This window comes from Volvox carteri (genome assembly GCF_000143455.1).
Source record: "Volvox carteri f. nagariensis unplaced genomic scaffold VOLCAscaffold_34, whole genome shotgun sequence".
Taxonomy (NCBI): domain Eukaryota; kingdom Viridiplantae; phylum Chlorophyta; class Chlorophyceae; order Chlamydomonadales; family Volvocaceae; genus Volvox; species Volvox carteri.
In genome coordinates, this window is record NW_003307577.1 from 501,499 (window position 1) to 519,703 (window position 18,205).

Below are 18,205 nucleotides of genomic sequence, written 5' to 3' on the forward strand. Positions count from 1 at the left end.
GGCATAAGGGGAGACTCGTATTTAACCGTCGCCTGGTCACTTTGCTCACGCAACATGCCAATGGAATCGCCGTCGGGCCAGCTATGCCCATTTTTCGAGTTCAGCAACGTACCCGTAAGCCTTGCGCAGCGTTGGCTTCCTCGTGCAATTGTCGCTGCAGCACCTGTTCACGTTCACGGGCGGTCTGAAGCTGGTCCTTGAGGTCTGCGATGGCCTTCTCCCTCTTGGCGAGGGCCTCGTGCGCCTCGAACACCTTCCCGCTCTCGACGTTGCACTTAGCCTAGGGGCCGTCAAGTTCCAGAAACAACGGCAATAGAAACAGCATCTTAGATACACTTCTTACAGCAACGGATGGTGACGTATCATACAGCGTTTATCTGCTTGCCAGGGCGAGCTGACCTTGCAGGGGTCACTGCGCTTCAGAGCCGGACAATTCACAAAAATGAAGCCGGGTTTTTTGAGGAGGTTTCCGCTCCGGACCAAGCGCCTGCGCTGTGGTGATGGCTACACGTAAGGAAATGAAGCTGCGCAGGTTTAAAAGCGCTCCTCAACCGGCCTTGCCAAACGAGTTGACCTGCTATACATACAACTATTACGATGGCTGTCCCCATTAAGTTCCTTTGTCCCTCTTTCGAAGGCTTACCAAAGGGGACGGGAAGCCAGTTCTTAAGAGGATTATAGTGAAATTCTCCCTCAGATTCCAAACATCCCTTAGCGTGCCCTGCCGGGCCATGACCAAAGCCATCCGTTGGCAAAAAATGAGCCACGAATCACACGCGTGAAGATCTCCGTTAGACCCTTCCCTCTGCTTGAGTTTGTTTCTTTCCCATGGAAATTCACCCCGTACCGGCCCTGCACCTGCCGTGTCCTCACCTGGCCCAACGTCACGGACGCCACCCGGTTGCCAAAGTTTAGCGTGGAGATGGTCTCACCGAAGCTGGTGCTCTCCGGCGCAACGTGCATCAGCATGCAGACCTTGGCCTGGCCGGACAAGCTGTCGGCCAAAAGCTCCGTGAGCTTGCTGTTGCGGAAGGGGATGTGCTTGGACTTAGAGGCCAGGCTGTGCATGACCGTGCCGAGTGCCGACAGACTTGTGTTGATAGAGTTCGCCTCGCGCATTCGTTCTCCTATTAGGCAGGGAAGACAGGGTGAGGTAATAGAACACGCCTGGACAAGGGCATGAATGAGAAGGTGGACGAAGGCATCTGCGCGCGCGTTCGTGGCGTGGCAGAATTTCCAATTGAGCAAGCGTGTAACAACAATCAATGTGAAGGATGCACATCCTCAAGCCGCCGCCCAGCTGCCCTCAGTTTCGCATAAGACATGCAACACCCTCAACCGGCCAACCCGGTATTATTATCTCCGAGGAAAAGTACAAAGCACTCTTCCGTCCTTCCTCCTCCCCCCCTGACCCTTCGAGGGTTGAACTGCCGGTCCGGAAGGAACGAAGAGAAAGCAGCAGATAGCCGTGCTGTGAACATGCTCAGCAGCCCCATTGGCAGTCTGTTCGACAGCCGTGACAGACACTCCCGAACGACCAATCGAACCACAGACCGAACCAACCTTCCACGCCCGACTTGTCAGTGCGCTCGCTGCCCGCCAGATCCACCAAATGAAGGCACGCGTGTGTGCGTGCCCCCGTGGTCAGGTTGGCACCGTCCACGATGATGGTGAGCACCTGGTGGCTGCGGCTGCTGCGCTCGTTCATCTTGGTTTCAGCGCTGTGGCGGTTGCGTGCGCCCACGCGCATCATCGCCAGCACATCGGCAGTGTTGGCGACGGCGATTTGGGTCGCACCCGGCACGTTGAGACCCGACGGCTGCGTGGAAAGGATGTCCAGCCTGTTACCGCCGCTCTGATCCTCCGTCAGAAGGTCGCGAATCGTCTCATTGTAGATCTCCAGCATTTGCGCCGTAATAGTGTAGGACGTCTGCGTATGAGCATGCGTTTCATGTAAACCCCGAGGACATTCCTTCCTTTGGCTAATTTAACTCTCTCTTCGCGAGTTACAGACATGATGTGAGTTTGTGTATGTATGCATGCAGGCTTACTTCCCAAGGGGGGAAGGTGTAGAGATGGCTGAGATGGCTGCGTACTAGAGCATTGTGTGTGGGGCGGAAACAGCTAGCATGGAATTCAGAATTTCTCGAGGCTGTGGGTCATAGTTGCGAGCTGAAACTCTCCCTGAGCCTAGTAAGCGCCTCCTGTATCTGTCTGAAAAACAAATTTACAGGTATGGGTTTGCTTCGCCACCATAGACAGGTCAAGAGCCCGTGGGCCTCGTCTCACCGACTGAAACCATCCCGAAGGACTTTGGCCACACAAAGCCTTACCTCCGCATCGCGATGGGCCTGCATCGCGAAAAGGTCGTCCAAGGCGCGGTAGTTAATGCCGCGGCTCCGAACGTCATCCTCCACGTGGCTGCTTCCCGTCATAGTATGCGTCTTTCCACTGCCGGTTTGACCGTACGCGAAGATACACACATTGTAGCCTGGCGGCAGAAAAGCAGGATACATACAAGCGAACTTGAGTTTCAGGACAAGGGACGCACAGGTTATAGCGTCACGGCGATGATCGCTGCAGGAAAGCGTCCGTGCCCATTCCATTAAGCATTTAAACCAAACAGTCCAATCGTATGAAATGGCAGCGACATGTCGGGCTCCCAGGGCTGCGGAACAGGAAGCTCTCTATCCCGGGCGCTCACAGCTCCCACGACATCCCGTCCTCCTACATACCATCACAAAACCCATTTTCGGCTTCGTTCATGGCATGAAGCGTTCACCCTTTGCTCGCCACGTTTATCTCCCTGGTGAACCCCTCCAAGTGCGCACCACTTCCATTACGGGACAGGAATGCATATATGACGCCTACTATCGCGGTGTGTTGACCGCAATTTGTGAACTGGTGTCCTGTTCCCAATGTTAAAACATCTCCCGAGCCCTCAGCAGCCTTTATTTGAGCGCACCATCCATGACACTGCGGATGAGCGCCTGGACGTCCTCGTAGACCTCCTCCTGCGTGCTCTCGCCGTCGAACACCCGGTCAAAGCTGGTGGTTGGGGGATACAGAACAGGGAGCCGCGAGCTCAAGACACCGAACCCAGGTAAGCTTAAATGTGCAGCGGGGAAGGAAAACGCAGCCCATGTGCTGGTGCGAGGACATCTCGTCAGGAGTTATCGGGAAGGAGATACTGAAAAGTTCCAAGCTAGAAAAACGCCATGGACTGCCAGGTTATCTCGAGATCATCCAGTCAAGCACATTCCACAGGAACCCGTTCGAAGCCAGCCAACCAGCCTTTCACTACCACTGAAAGACTAGGCTTCGGCTAAAAGGAGCAAGGAGAGGCGAAACGTGCAGTCGCTTGCGCTATTACTTAGCCCCTGAGCTGCAACAAGGATTACGGCCTTTTTCCTGCGTCGGAAACAGAACCAGCGTTCCTTGTCAAAACGTGCGATACTGCATTGGAACACGCACGGAACAACGGAACAACGCGCGGACGGCACGCTTCGTGGCAAACGACCAACGCAGACAGCTGTAAAAGAGGATTGCCACGCTCCCGGGTGACTACCAGGCAACGCTCTCTCACCGGTACACCTTCCGCTCGCCTGCCTTGTCGTAAACTGCGAGCTCGCCGTCCGTGCCCAGGTTGAGGCAACTGGGTGCCGAGTCACCGGTCGTCCCCGCGGGCCGAACACGGCAAAATACGCGGATGCTGCCCTTCAAGTCCTGTGCATTCGCAAATACCCGGGAGTATAAACATGAGAGCCCATCGGGTGCGCTCGGTACGCCTGTCCGTTACCCAATTCAAGAGGAGAATCCAACTCCTTGCAACGAGCGCTACTCGCTGCCCACAAAGCTTTAATCCGGCAAGACACATCCACTCGCGCTCACGCCTTACTCCTAACCATAGTCGCTTATCGCCGTCGTTGCTGCCCTTCTGGAAATGGCCCACCAGCAGACCTGGATAGTGTTGTACAGTTTCTTGTTCTCCTCGCGAATATGATTAAAGCGCTGCTGCAGCAGCTCAAACTCCTGCACCTTCGCCATCATCTCCTCCAGTTGCGCCTGCAGTGCAGCCTCTTTTGCGCTGCGCTCGCCGTCTCGACAGTTGAGCGCTGCCTCTGCATTCGCCAGCGCCTCTGCTTGCCGCAAAATGACCATCCGCGCTTCCGCCAGTTCGTCCTCCAGCTTTCGCAACCGTTGCTGCGCCTCCTGCGCCAGCGTCTCCATTTCCTGCTGCTTCTCCGCGTCCAGTCGCCCAGCAATGTTGTCGAGCTGCATTTGCAGCCCCTCCACCTGCTTCTGGAACTGCCGCAGGGACTCCTTGCTGGCATTTAGTTCCTGGTCTTTGGCCAGGAGCCGGCGCTCGTACTCGACGCTGAGCCCATTGAGGAACTGCGAGCCCGAGAAGCAACGCCGTGCGTAGACATGGGGACACGCGGACAATGTGGTTAAATTTAGGTATAGTACGGAAGCACGCAAAAGACGTGCGTAGACTGCTCCTCATGTTCTCCAAGGGAAGGCCTTGGGGGAGGGAACGGATGGTCGGGCACGCTACGAACCCTCAGAACCCCAACCCCATGCATTACACTGTATTGCCGAATCGCGGTGCAGCTTATGTTTCGATAATGGCGTGTTTCATAACTTGACGGGCAACAGCTCAGCTTTCCAAGCCGGGAGGCAAGTCCCATCGTCCACATACCTGCTCCATAACGTTGGTCAGTATCGTGTCGTACTTCGGCGACTGCATGCCAGGCGTCATACGCGAAATGAGGCTCTGCGACATGTCATTGTACAGCGCTGAAAGGTTCGCATTCGTCTGAGTCGAGGCAAGCGTGCGGGACCCCGTGGGCATCACCAATCCCATGTGCGCCTGCTGCTGTTTTTGATGCTGCTGGGAGAGCGCCGTCATGAGATCGACGGACGTCTGCCCCTTCCGTGGGCTGTCGCGCATGGCGCGGATGTCGCTGGACTCGCGGAGCATGAACGCGAAGGGCGCTTGCAAAGGTTCCCCGATACTGTGAACTTTCCGAAGCCACAGCAGACAGTCAACAATACGCGTCCGATCGTCATAGTCCTCGCTTAGGAGGTCCTGGACGGAGAACTTTGCCTCGCTGGGGCACTGCATTTTATCGCTGATGTATGTCAGGAAAGCCTGCACGTTCGCGAGCCCCGCCTCGGCCCCGTCCTCGATCTGCATAGACAGATTGAATAATGACGGTCCACATGGGGCATGGCAGCTTCAGAAGGCCGCTCTTACCTGGACGGCATTCGGCCGAATCTTGTTGAGCGTTTCGCAGAGAATAATTCCATCTCTCAACGCCTGCCGAAAGTTCAAATCGTTGCTGTATGGCACGTCCAGGCCTGTGCACTGCTTGATGAAATCTGCTGCGGCTCTCCGCTTGTTGACCTCCGTGTTCGGGGTCTGGGCGCCACTATTTAGCGACTTCCGAACCGCCGAGGAAGCATCAGGTGACTTGCGCTGTCCATCCTGCGTCGTCGTCATGGGCACAGGAGTCAACTTGCTGGTGTTGTCTTCTTTCAGATGCCCAAGCATTCCCACCCTACTCCACACGGAGCCCATCCGCGGACTGCCCCCATGATGCTGTGGGGATGTAGATTCAGCTATGGATAGTGAAAGGTCCATACTAAGCAAGTCCTGCTGAATCAATGGGCGACAGATGTCAAAGGAGCTCAGTGCTGCCGAGGCGCAGCAGGGTTTGGTCTGTCATGTGAATAACATGTTTAACGATGGACTATGCTATGCGCTGGTTCGTCATTCCGGTGTCCCTCTGGCGTGCCTCTGGACAGCTTGTTTCGAATCGTGTACGGCATGATTGCAGCCCCCAAGACCCAAGGTCTCAGCTTTGGCAAGCTTTGTTTTATAGAAAAGCTGATAGTTATATGTAGTCATTCAAGATATGTTTCGCTTCAAGTTTTCAAAGTCAGTAAGGGATAAAAAACAAGGTGATTATTCTTTGGGTAGTCACTACACCCCAGTTATGGGAGTAAAGTGCAGGATTATTACGTGCATTAAATTGCAGTGCTGTTTGTTCCCGCTGTGGATGCATGCTACATTCTAATTGAGATTCTCGCAATAGTTTCCGCCATGCAACATACTGGGCATTGCAGCTCATTGCAGACTCCTAACACTGTTAGACATAATTTATACAAGTATCGGATGGTTCTGATAGGTTTTCGGGGATTTGCAGCGTTTTGTTATGTGTTTCTCGTTCGGAGACCCTACCTGGTGGAGGATGGAAGATGGAGAGGTACACACGTAGGACCTGTACGCAGAATTCGTGGAAGATACATCCGAGGATCTCGGACCAACGAAGCCACTCACGTACACATAAGCTGACCTGTTTCGCACCCTGGTACGCACCGACCAACAGGAACTAAAGCAGTGAGAGCATGCGCACCTGTCAGCACATGGCATCCCACCCGGCATAGAAGGACGCGTATTAGGACCGAGGTCTTCCACAGCATCGCAGTTGCAATCCCATGACAGATCATGCCTGCGGCGATGCGTACGGTTGGAGAAGGAGGGGCAAATGATGCCGTATCCCTGCCATACGTAATCGTACTACCCAGACCAGTTTTGCCGGAAGTAGACCTACGCTCTTCTAGGCGTTCATAATCACTACAGACTTATGCTATGGACGATTCAGTTTACGGAGAGAGGGAGAGAACGTCAATTTCCAGGGAATGCGGCAGGCACAAAACTTGGGCATAGCCGGCATACATATACTCGCGCGCCTGTGCAGCCGCCCTTTCCCTCTGTTGGGGCCTTGAGAGGGGACGGCCAGGTTCCGACCACGTCGGAGGTGGGTTCCGTATAGGAGAGGGAAAATCTCACATTTGGCCATATGTGCGCGAGCCTCAACTTGCGGGGTGGGTATCACTGAAGCTCCGGTTCAAGGCGTGAGGCTTTGGGCCCTGCCATCTCATTACATTTCTGGGCGATTCCTCCTCGTCGCCGCGTCCGTTCCATGCACACTACCACAGAGATGGCCCCACCAAGGCCAACGAGGGACAAACGAGCGGACGTCACGGCCGTATTATATAGGCCGTATTATCCATCCCATTATCTGAGTTTGGAAGGACGGTGCGCGTGCCGTTTCGCTTTGGCTATTCCCATGCTTCTGATGCTACACACAGCCACATGTTATTTGATTTTATTGGTCGATCTGATTGGGATATGTGCTAAGCCCTGACATTACTGTATCTTACGTTACTTGTGTTCAGCCGCGGCTTGCTGTTGGCCTGAGAGTTGCTTCTCTAAAGAACCTAAGCGTTCTGCCGCTTCTTGGGGGGGGCCCTACAGGCTACTTCCCTCTTGAGTAGTGGGCGGCAAAGGCATCCCATACAGGTCTCTCAAGCTTCGGGATGAGCTATATTGCTATGAGCTATTCAAGGTGTGCGTTTCCGTCTTAGGACTCCAATGCAGTGCACGGTCCGTTGTGGCCCGTTGGCCCTACCTTGTGGTATTCTCTTGGGGTATGGGGCTCGCTGTAATACCTACTATTACTTACCTGCATATCCGACATGAGTACGACTGAGTACAGACCGAATTTGATGAGCAAGGAGGAGCAAGGAGTAAATAGCGCGCAACTTGAAGTATTTGGCATTTGTACGTGCGTGCAGATGCGGGATGGGGTACATGTAAGGCTGGGAGGGGTTCCATGCTTGCATGTAAGACTTGCTTTGCAGTCCCGAGGACGATGAAGATCAATGAAGATCGCCTAAGGAAGCTCTGGCTTTTCTTTTGCAGAACTTATGCCAGGAACGTGGCACCTTAAGTACGCCATGCGAGGCTGTTCTAGAGGGAGCAAAGGAAAGGAAATCTATAGGCTGCCCGTGCGGCACGCTCGTACCGTGTACTCCGCCGTGAAATTGCGCAGCTGCCAATTGAGTTAATATAATATGCAGGGGGAATTTGATTTGGCTATCTCTACTTTAGCCCCTTAGCGCGGATATGTCCAGGAATGTCTGCCGTTTAATCGCAGCACGCATTGCACGCAACCTCATGTTCTGGAATCAGCGCTCCTTGGTAGCTACTGATTATGATTAGCTTATAAAATATCAATGCCAAACTGTTCTGGGGTTAACTTCAAATCCTTTCATGCACCATAAGGACTACCCCAAACTTCCCTCACCAAGTGTTAAAATGCTTAAACGCTTTAAAAAATTAAATTTAACATACAACTAAAACCCCAGCAATGGATCAACTCTTTTGTAGTAAGCACGCAACTTCAAAGCTATTGCTCAGATTGGAGAATAGGTTCCAGCCACGATAAGTTCGTGTATACTAGTATGATTAGCCTACAACATCATACAACATGGGGGATCCAGCTGTTGGCGGTCATGAGCATTGCTGTACTTGCGCCACGACCGGGACTTGCATTACCTTGCGCGGCGAATTGCACAAAGTACGGAACTTGTAACTTGGAGCTGGGCAGGTATGGATCTTGGCGCACATCGGTCACAATGTACGGCTTTCCTGTCGCACGCACGGCCAGTAGCTACTTCCCTGGTGCCCGGTCGCGACAGGTGCGACTGTCCTAGGAACCTTACCGGGCCGATCTGCGACCAGCCCGTAAGGAACATAGTGAGGAAGTGCGGCTTTCTGGGCTTCTTCACTGTCGAGGATTGCCTGGCGGAGTATCCGTTGCGGTGTATGAATGCCTGCAATAAACGAGGCAGATGCATCAATGGCTGGTGCCACTGCTATGAAGGTGCGTCGTGGTGTGTGGCTTGGCTCTCAAAACCCGAAGAGACCCGGGCCTCACACGCTACCTTATCCCTCCCCTCCCCTTCCCCCCTTGTATCCATGACTCCATCACTACAGCTGCACTCCCCTCTCCCGCCCCCGTTCCGCCCTACGAACATTCGCCCGAACAGCTTGGGGCCTTTTCTGCTCGATCACATGGACCCAGCCCTACGCGCCTTGCACTGTGCAAGTTCCATGAGCTGTATAGCCCACATGCGTCCCAGTGTACCGTACCTGCATATGTTTGCGTATAATGCTGCATGCGCACCTGGCGGTGTGGCTCGTGCTTCCGTCTGCCTCTGTCTGCCAATGGGAATGACGCCGTTGGCTCTCCGTTCCCCTGCTCGCCCCTTCCCTGGAGATCCATCCGCTTGGGCCTCGGCGTCCACCGTGTTACATGGATGGCACACACGCAGCGCACGGTTCCACCCTTATCATTCCCTCTTTGTTTGCCAGGGCTTCGGTTCGGCACGCATACGCACCGTGTGCGTTGTGTTGTACGGCGCTTAACTGCACGATTCCGTGAACTGCGGTGAGAGCCGCGCCGGACTTGTAGCTTTCCTCCACTTCCGGTTTCCCTTTTCTTCAATCCTATGTCCCGCTTTCCGACGAAAACCGCCACCGCATCGCGAAAATGCATCCCACGCGTCATGAATCCTATATGAGCCATGACGGTGCTATGCGGTCCTGTGCGCTCTCTTGTTGTGAAGGTTACTACGGGGCTGATTGCTCCTTGTCACTGGACGCCAATGGCAGGTGCGCAAGGGGGTCTTCGGAACACACGTGGAGGTAGGATTTGAGGGTGGGTGGGTGACTGCGCCGGTAGGGAGCGTCAGTACGCTGTAAGTGGGTGAGCAGGTGCATGGAGCTGAGCGGATTGCTGAGTGGGCAGCAGCTGAGTGGGCGGGAAGGGAGGGAGGGAGGGAGGATGCATGAGTGGGTTTTGGGTGAGTGAGGGCGGGTGGGTGGAGGGGTAGTGGGGGGTGAGGGCGTGGGTAGATGGGGTGGGGGATAAGTTGGTGCATGGGTACTCGCCCAATAGCCTGCTTCCTTACCTACCCTGCCTTCCCGCCCGCCTTTTTAATTGAGTGAAGGCCAGAACAGCTCTCTGGACTGGGATTCGTACCCGCACCTGGTGGCCCTAAGATCTACATTTATGAGCTGCCTCCGAAGTTCACCACGCAGTAAGGACTGGAATAGTTTTGAGGGAGAGGTCGGAAAGGGGCTTCGGAAGGGAGGTGGGTGGGGAAAGCGTCGCACCTCAGCGAACGTAAGAATGGCGGTACTAGAGGTACGAGGGAGGTAAGGACCGGAGCGGTGCGGGAAGTGCGATGGAACATGGAAATGACTAATGGTTCCGGAGACTATGGACAGGTGCTCTCGCGGTTTCCCCCGTCTAATCATGGCCCCGACCCAGTCATCACACCACATCAAATCACACAACACAACACAACACAACACATTACACCACATCGCATCACACAACATATCACATCACACAACATCATATTATATCACATCACATCACACAACGCAACACATTACACCAACATCACATTACATCACATCACATCATATTACATCACATCACATCATATCATATTACATCACACATCAAACAGCACAACACAACGCAGCACCCCATTGCACAACACCAGACGGCACAACATCACATTACACAACACAGCATCCATTCAGACTCACGCTGGGCCTACCCCCGGGTTCACTTGTGTCTTCCTTAACCTCACACTGCTTCGTATGTAAAGGTTGGCATTTGGCCCCCACCTCTCCCTCGCTATCTCGAGCTCTTTCCCATTCCACCTTTCCTTCCGCTCCTCTCCCCACCTGCAGTAAGAACTTGGAGAAGTTCGACCGGCCGCTGTACGCGCACATCTGGAAGCGCATCATCAGCTCGGGGCACCGCACCCTTAACGGCGGCGAGGCCGACTATTTCTACATTCCGGTGGATTTCAGGTGGGAGCATCGTCCAGGGGGGTGGGGGGAGGTTGGGCGGAGGGGGGAAAGACGAACCACGAACGAGTGAAGCTGCTGCCAAGGAAAGAGAAGCAGAACTGACCAGTAGGCGGTTTTGAAGGATGATGAAGGAGCCGACCTGGGTATAATGACGACCGCGGAAACCTACCTACATAGCCGCCAAAACTAAAATAAGAGCGGAAGAAAAGCAGTAGAGCGAAGCCGTAAAGAAGTAAAGGTAGGTGTAGAGGCGGCGAAAAAGAACTGATGACGTGAGCTGGAATAAAGTTTGCCGCCGGCCTGGCGGCGGCATTGACGGGGTTGGGCGGAGGGGGGAGGGGTTCCCATCCCCCTTCCTCGTCTAAGAGGATTGAGGAGGAGGTTGCTGGGTGGCGATGGATAGGGCGCTATAAGGGTTGAGATGTTGTGTGAGCCATGCCTGGGGGATATGGGGTATAGGGGTTGGGATGGGCCGCTGCCGCCAGGCTGTGAGGGACTAGGGATGGCATAGAAAATTAACAACTTTCCCGTTTGCTCCTGTTCCTCTTTTGTTTGTGTATGTGTATGTGTGACTGTATGTGTGTCCAGGCACATGTTCTCGGAGGCATTCGAGGTGTTGGAGTACGTGCAAGCGACATGGCCGTTCTGGAATGCGACGGGGGGTGCGAGACACCTCATGCTGAGCACGAGTGAGAGGAGGAGGGAGAGGGATAGAGGGGTAGAGAGGAGAGGAGGGATGGAGGTACCTCTAATGTGCTAAGCCCTCGTCGATTCCGCGTAAGGCGCGTGTTTAGGAATCCTGGCGCTAATGGCGACGGTGGATGGTGGTGGCATGTGAAGTGGGTGCAAGGGGAACGGGTTGGGACGGGTTGGGGAGTGGGGAGTGGGAGTGAGGCCACGGAGAAGACACGGAAAGGACACCTACCATCATCGCCGCGATCACCATTACCATCGCCGCCCCTCCTCTTCACCCTTTTCCTCTCTTCTGTTACCTTCCCTCCCGCACACATGGTGACCTCCCCCCAACCTTCAGTCCTCCACCTCCTCTCCACCTCTACACCCCGGCCTGCACGCCCATACCCCGGGGTCCCCTTGCGCTCCCTGCCGTCTTGCCTGGCCTCCCAAGCCACCCGCACCTTCCCGTGCCCCACCTGAACCCCTACCTTCCACGACATCTCATTCAGCATGACCCCCTTCTTCGGTGCCCATATCTCAGGCGACCTGGGCGGCTGTGAGGGCAAGCAGCTGATGTTGCTCCGGAACCTGACTTCCGCCGCCATCTGGCTGACCCCCTGGGGTCTTACCCGCAAACACCCCCGCGTGTGGTGGCCGGGGTGCCACAGACCCGGACATGACATCGTGATTCCGGTACTGGCTCAAGCCAACAACATGATCATGACGCCACTGAACCCCAAGGTTAGGGGTGTTGGCGGGAAGAGGGGGAAAGGGAAGGGGAATAGGGGGAGGAGGACGGGGGAAAGGAGATGCAGGGGTGGCAGGGGAGAGGTATGCTGTAGTGGAGGGGTTGGTTTGGCCTGCAAGGATTTGGAACAGCCGTGAGGACGAGTGTGTGTGTGTGTATAGAAGGGAGTAACCTGATAAGGGAAACCCAGATATTACCAAGGCGCGAACCCGAAGTTGAGGAACCAAGATTGGGTGCTTGAGGGACGTGTTTTTTGTTGCTGGTGAAACTCCTACTGCAGGTGAAACCCCTGCCGAGAAACACCACCTTCTACTTCGCGGGTGAGTGAATGGTGCTCATGGAAAAGCTTGAGCGCACCTAATCGTAAAGGGGGGATGGGTGGGTAGAAGCCGAAGACAGGCTGAAGGACTGTGAGTGCAGTAGCGAATGGGGGGAGATGCGGAGGAAGGTACGGCTACTGACGCTCCTGTATTTGCTACTGCCGCTCCTGTATTTCATTACGGCTACAGCCTCCTCTCTCCTCCTCCTTGTCCCCTTGTCCCCTCTCCCCTCTGTAATTTCCTTGACCCGCTCCCTTTTTGCAATTCACCTTCCTCCTTTTTTCCCCTTTACCTCCCTCCCCCACTTGAGTCAGTATTGTTCCTTCCCCTCCCTCCAGGAAAGATTTGCGGTGACAACAAGGACCCCAAGGAGGACACCTCGTCATGGCCCATTTGCCAGACACCGAGGAACCCGCTGTACAGCGCAGGTAGAGGGAGGGAGAGAGGGAGGGAGGAAGGAGCGGGACGGAGGGTTAAGGTGTTGTCAGGACGCGTGGGGTTGGGCCCGAATAGGCTACCTGACCCAACGAGGGTGCGGCGGGATGTGGCAACAGGGGGTTGTGGTGGGTGCGATGCGCGGTGCCGCACCCGCAGATCCACAGTCCGACCGCATCAGTCCCACTGCGCCGTTCTTCACGTGTCTTGGCACTGCACCCGCCATCAGGTGTACGGCAGCTGGTGTACTTCTACCACTCCAAGCGCGATGGCTTCGTGGTACGACCCCGTAGCTCGTCGTACGTACGGGACATGTCCACATCCAAGTTCTGTTTGGCGCCCACGGGTGGCGGCCATGGCAAGCGGCAGGTGGGTGGGTGGGGGCTGGGGCGGGGACCGGAGGGTCCTGGATTAGGGTGATGTTGGTTTAAGTGGGGGGGACTGTTTGTTGAGGTGGGTTGTGATCTTGCGTGGTACGGGTTGCAGGGAGGGAGGATGGAGGTTGGCTGGATGGAGGTTGAGGTCGGGTAAAGGGATAACGGACGGTGAGTTGAGTTGGAGTCCAGGCACCCTGGGTAGTAGTGGGCGAGATCGGCTCCCGAGTTGCTGGGCCGATTACCCCGCGCTTCACCTTCCCCCCTTCCCCACACTTTCCGCGGCTCTCAGAGTATTAAAACACGCACGTACACACATGCACACAACCACCCCACCTTGACCTTCCCAGGTGCTGGTGGGGCGCTACGGCTGCATCCCGGTGCCCATCACCGACTATGTGCTACAGCCCTTTGAGCCCGAGCTGGACTGGCCCGCGTTCAGCGTCACAGTCAAGGTGACATGGCATGGGACGACACCTGCTACACACATGGCACATAGAACACTCATTAAAAAGCACACGATGGCGCGTGGCAACTGGGAAACACACATTGACACGATGGCACACATCAAGACACGGCACGGTGTGCGGTACACGGAGCGGCTCAAGACGCGACGCAAGGTGTTCTGTGCGCGGTCGCTGCCACGGCCTTATAATACACGGCCATATGCAGCTCCACGTGCCACTTGAATAGCCGGGGGAGATAGCGCTATCTTCCTCGCCCTGTCCCATCTTCATCAAGATGCCGCTTCCCGGGCACGCGGCCGTCCAGGACCGGGCGTAACCTACCCCCGAACTAAACGGCACGAATCAAAAAGAGACACCAAGGGGGTTCCAGCAGCATGGTTCGTTGTCACTTCTCGGGCTTGCGCCCGGATCGCTGATGGGACTGTCCCGACATCTGTCCCGACACCCCCTCCTTTGATGTGCCTTTGATGATTTTTTCATAAATGGTTTACACCGCAGGAGGAGGATGTGCCCAACCTGCACACCATCCTTGCGGCCATTAACGACACCAAGCTGGCGGAGATGCAGGTGAAACGCCGACAACTACGACATACACACACACATACACACATACACACGGACACATGTACAATCCGTTTTGGCAGCAGTTTTGTCGCACCTAGAAAGCACTCACTTGCACATCAATGTATCCATTGCGAAACACTTACGTTTGGCAGGATTTTGTATGGCACTTGGGGGATGCCGGTTAGCTCCTCGTCTCCCCGTGGGCCCGCGTGTTAGGAACCAGAGATGCAATTGCATATATACATTGCAAACCCAAAGACGTGATAGCAGATACGTGTCGTTATTCGCCTTCCCTTTCCCGGATCGGCAACGCCCGATTGACACCTCCAGCCGTCATCGCTCTGCTAGCGCAGTCACTCTCGCACCGGCGGCGCTGCCATTTTAAAAAAAACTTTTTTCCTTTGGTGTGCAGCAGTAGTAATTACACCACGTAATGCTTATCGCGTGTGTCTGTCGTTATTATCCCTGCGCTGTGCACTGGTGACATTGAACAATGCTACCCCCGAACCACTGTATGATGCGCGGTACACGTCGTTCGGTTCACTCCTGGAATCGCCAGCTACCATCCCAACCGTCTCAACCAACAAACCTCCTACCACCTAACCCGCCCCTACTGCAACCATATGAACCAGTGCCACCGGTACCGATTAACCAGTCCCTTTTAGCCGCGTTAACGACCTTAACCGTCGCAACCCACCAACACTGTGTCAACTACCGCCACCAACCTAAATGTGGTGTACTGGGAACTGCGGTCTGTGCAGAGAGCGCTAGCGTGTGCTGCGAAGCACCTGTGGTACAGCTCCATGTGGGGGGCCATATTTGGAGAGGATAGCCGATATGACGCATTTGCGACACTCATGGAGGTGCGTGAGAGGCTCTCTCGTTCCCGGGGCTGCCTGGAGACATGGTTGTGGCCACGTGTGTGATATGTCGCGGGGCCGTCGTCAGCACAGTGTGGAGCACTTTGGAGGGGGGCCTGTGTGCAGCGGAGGTGCGACCCCTTGTGAGAAGCTAAGAGGGTGAAGAGGAGGCGTCCGCGTTGGTTGTGGCATCAGCCGGTTTCTGCTCCCTCTTTTTACTCCTCTTTACAAAAAATTTACATCAAGCACGTTTTTTGCACGCCGTCCATGTCGCAGCGTGTTTGCCGCTCCGCACACTCTCCCACGCACCCCTCCCTTGATCTCGTGTAAACCCCCCCCCCCCCTGTTTGACGTGTGCACGTGCATGTCTCAGATCCTGAGGGTGCGGTCGCTGTACCCCCACGCCCAGCCCCACGAGTACCGCTCACTGGATGAGAGGTTCCGCCGATTCGCCAACTGCGAGCTGGGTAAGCAGCAGCAGGACATGCAAGGGAGGGATGGATGGCGGATGGGTTGGGGCCCATCAGGTAGGCAGCCGGAGCTCGGTGCCGCGACGCTGGGACGTACACGGTTGGTGGTGGGGTTTGCAGGCACCGGCGCGTTATGCATGTGCTGCTCGTATGTGTTTTGAACTTTGTTGCCGCGATGACGACATGGGGGGTTGCGGTTGAAGTGGGGGTAGAGGGAGTCAAACCTGCACGTTGGGAGTGTGTTCCTGATTAAGGCGAGAGTGTTCGAGAGTGAAATTGGGGCCGAAGGGCGGCAGGTGGAGGCCGTCCTGGTGGGGCCGAAGTCCCCGTGGCCAACAATTTGATCCGCCCACCTTGATCCGTTGTCAAAGTGTGGGATGTGATGCACCCGGCCGCTGATCCCGTAAGTGTCATTGATTGGAGGAGGAGGAGGAGGAGGAGGAGGAGTCCCCTCATTGGCGGTCTTGGTGGCAGCGGCGGGAAGCATTGCTCACAGCAAGTAGTCGGTGGTGGTGATGAAGCATCATGGCATCATCATGTTGCATGGAAGCGAAATAAAGGACGTCGTTCCTGCACATCTGCAGGTCCGATCTCAAGGCTCGCTACACAACGAGTTGGTTGGCTGCCTTGCCCTCCGGCGGTTGCGATGTACCTTTTTGCGTGATGCTTCCCTTTTGTGTATTTCTTCCTACGTTGTTAAAAGTTAAAAGCTTGTGCGTGTGTGTGTGTGCGCCATGGACGTTGTTCTGACTTTTGCCACTTGCCATTTGCCCTTAGCCTTTACCCTTGGCCTTGTCCTGCTTTTTTATACTTGTTTTTTGTTGCCCCCTAGTCTTTGCCAACACAATTGCCCTGTTTTGCCTTTTGATTTGTAATGTGTGTCACAGATAACGAGCCGCCGCAGAGGTTCCATTTATGTACGTACGGTTTGGATCCAGGACTGGAGGCGTACGCACCCACGCCGTACTGTGACTGGCGGCCGTATATGAAGTACGGCATTCCGGGTGGCGCGATCTGCGAAGGAGCACCCAATGTGGCGCAATGTCCGCGGCCGTGGCAATAATGCATGGCCGTACGTCGCGCTTCGCAGTAGCAGCAGCTCGCGCTTTCCTATTACCGGCTTTTGTATATGAATCGATTTCAGTTTGTGCGTTACATAAACCTGAGGCGTTGGGGTGCGTGTGTGTGTGTTGCGTGGGGTGGGAACATTGGGATATATACCTATATATATCCCAATATATATAGCTGGGTTGAACGAAAAAATGCTAAAAGCAAGCTATCTTCGTTCGCACGAAGAGGCAGAAACCACCCGCGCATCTCGTCAGGTCGTTATCTGTTTGCGCAGTGTTAGCGCAGTGGAGGGCTATGGTGCAAGGGATAGAGGTTGAGGTCGCTGTATGCAGTGGATCGCGTTGGCGACATTTTTGAGGTGATGAAAAAGGCGTTTAGGATAAGGCAGGTTGCACACCTTACTCGATCAGGGCGCGCGCCCCGGTGAAATGAAGAGTCTGCGCAAACACATGCTGGTGTACGGCGCTAAGCTCATAGCAGCGCACGGCTGGGGACGGGAGTCCTGGCAGGCATATCGGGAGGCAACACAAGGCAGGTGTACAACAAGGCACGTAAGCACGCTGTGCCGGTTTTTTTGAGCACGAACAGTCTATCGCGTGATTTCATTAGCAGCTGTCGTGGGCATTCCAAGGAGTGAAATGCTTTCAGAGGTTACGAAGGGCCCCCGTGCCCCATCACCGATGCCGAAGTGTGGCGGGAGCACTTCCAAACATTACTCAACTATGGGCAGGCAATACGAAGTGAGCCGCCAACGCGCAGTTCATATGCTGGGGTTCATTACGGGGGCTCATCACCGGTATGAGCAGCCATGGTGGCGGATAGTTGGGCAGGAAGAAGCGGAGTGCAATAGATGGCAACAGATGTAGCGTGCAATGTGCCAACCACGATGGAGGAAATAGCGGCTGTGCTGAAGGACCTACATGCCTTACGTCTGAACGTATCCGTTCACGTTTTTAAGCCTACGCTGTTTCCTATGTCTAATATCCCCACACACACGAACTGCCATCGGGTCTCCTATTTGTACCACTTCCCTTCAGGCGCTGTAAGGCCCGATGCCGCGTCTGGGTCGTGCCTGTTCGGGTCAAAATCATCGCACCGATGTCCTTTTCATCAACCTCAGCTCTGCCATGTCCAGCTGAACCGAATCTGGGTTCTTGTAGATCCGGGCCATTCATTCATTTCCTTGGCCTGTTCAGCCTCCTCCTGCCTCCTCCTGATCGCGCTTGAGCTCGCGTCAAAGTCCGCTTGGCCGCTTCTCATCCGTCAAGAACCCGAACATTAGGCCTGACTATAGTCAGGCCTAATATAGTCAGGCCTAAAAAAGCGGTAGGTACCGCCGTCTGGGTGCGCTGCTGGACTCACTCCCTGGAGTGCCTGTCGTCGCGCGCACCGCTATCGCCAATCTCCCGTGTACGGGAGGACATTGTACGGAACCTGGGCATGTGCCCGGGGCTGGGGTGAGTGAGGGGGACGG

The 18,205-nt window shown here is 55.2% G+C and overlaps 2 protein-coding genes across 2 annotated transcripts; one reads left to right on the forward strand and one right to left on the reverse strand.

Moving 5' to 3' along the window:
- Positions 1–711: 711 nt before the first annotated feature.
- On the reverse strand, positions 712–3,726 carry VOLCADRAFT_63381 (Kar3 type kinesin; the record flags this gene model as incomplete). The annotated part of the gene is made up of 5 exons (XM_002953153.1): positions 712–1,127; positions 1,564–1,930; positions 2,334–2,491; positions 2,966–3,048; positions 3,587–3,726. Coding segments are annotated over 5 exons (1,164 nt in total), but the record flags the coding sequence as incomplete, so codon positions are not given.
- Positions 3,727–8,316: 4,590 nt separating this feature from the next.
- elg6 (acetylglucosaminyltransferase) lies at positions 8,317–16,797 on the forward strand (the record flags this gene model as incomplete). The annotated part of the gene is made up of 15 exons (XM_002953081.1): positions 8,317–8,553; positions 8,597–8,738; positions 9,484–9,529; positions 9,863–10,075; positions 10,625–10,747; positions 11,336–11,409; positions 11,964–12,163; positions 12,451–12,490; positions 12,829–12,918; positions 13,155–13,294; positions 13,650–13,754; positions 14,265–14,333; positions 15,092–15,193; positions 15,564–15,657; positions 16,548–16,797. 15 exons carry the CDS (start codon positions 8,317–8,319, stop codon positions 16,721–16,723), a joined length of 1,851 nt encoding a protein of 616 aa, XP_002953127.1. The 3' UTR covers positions 16,724–16,797.
- Positions 16,798–18,205: the final 1,408 nt, after the last annotated feature.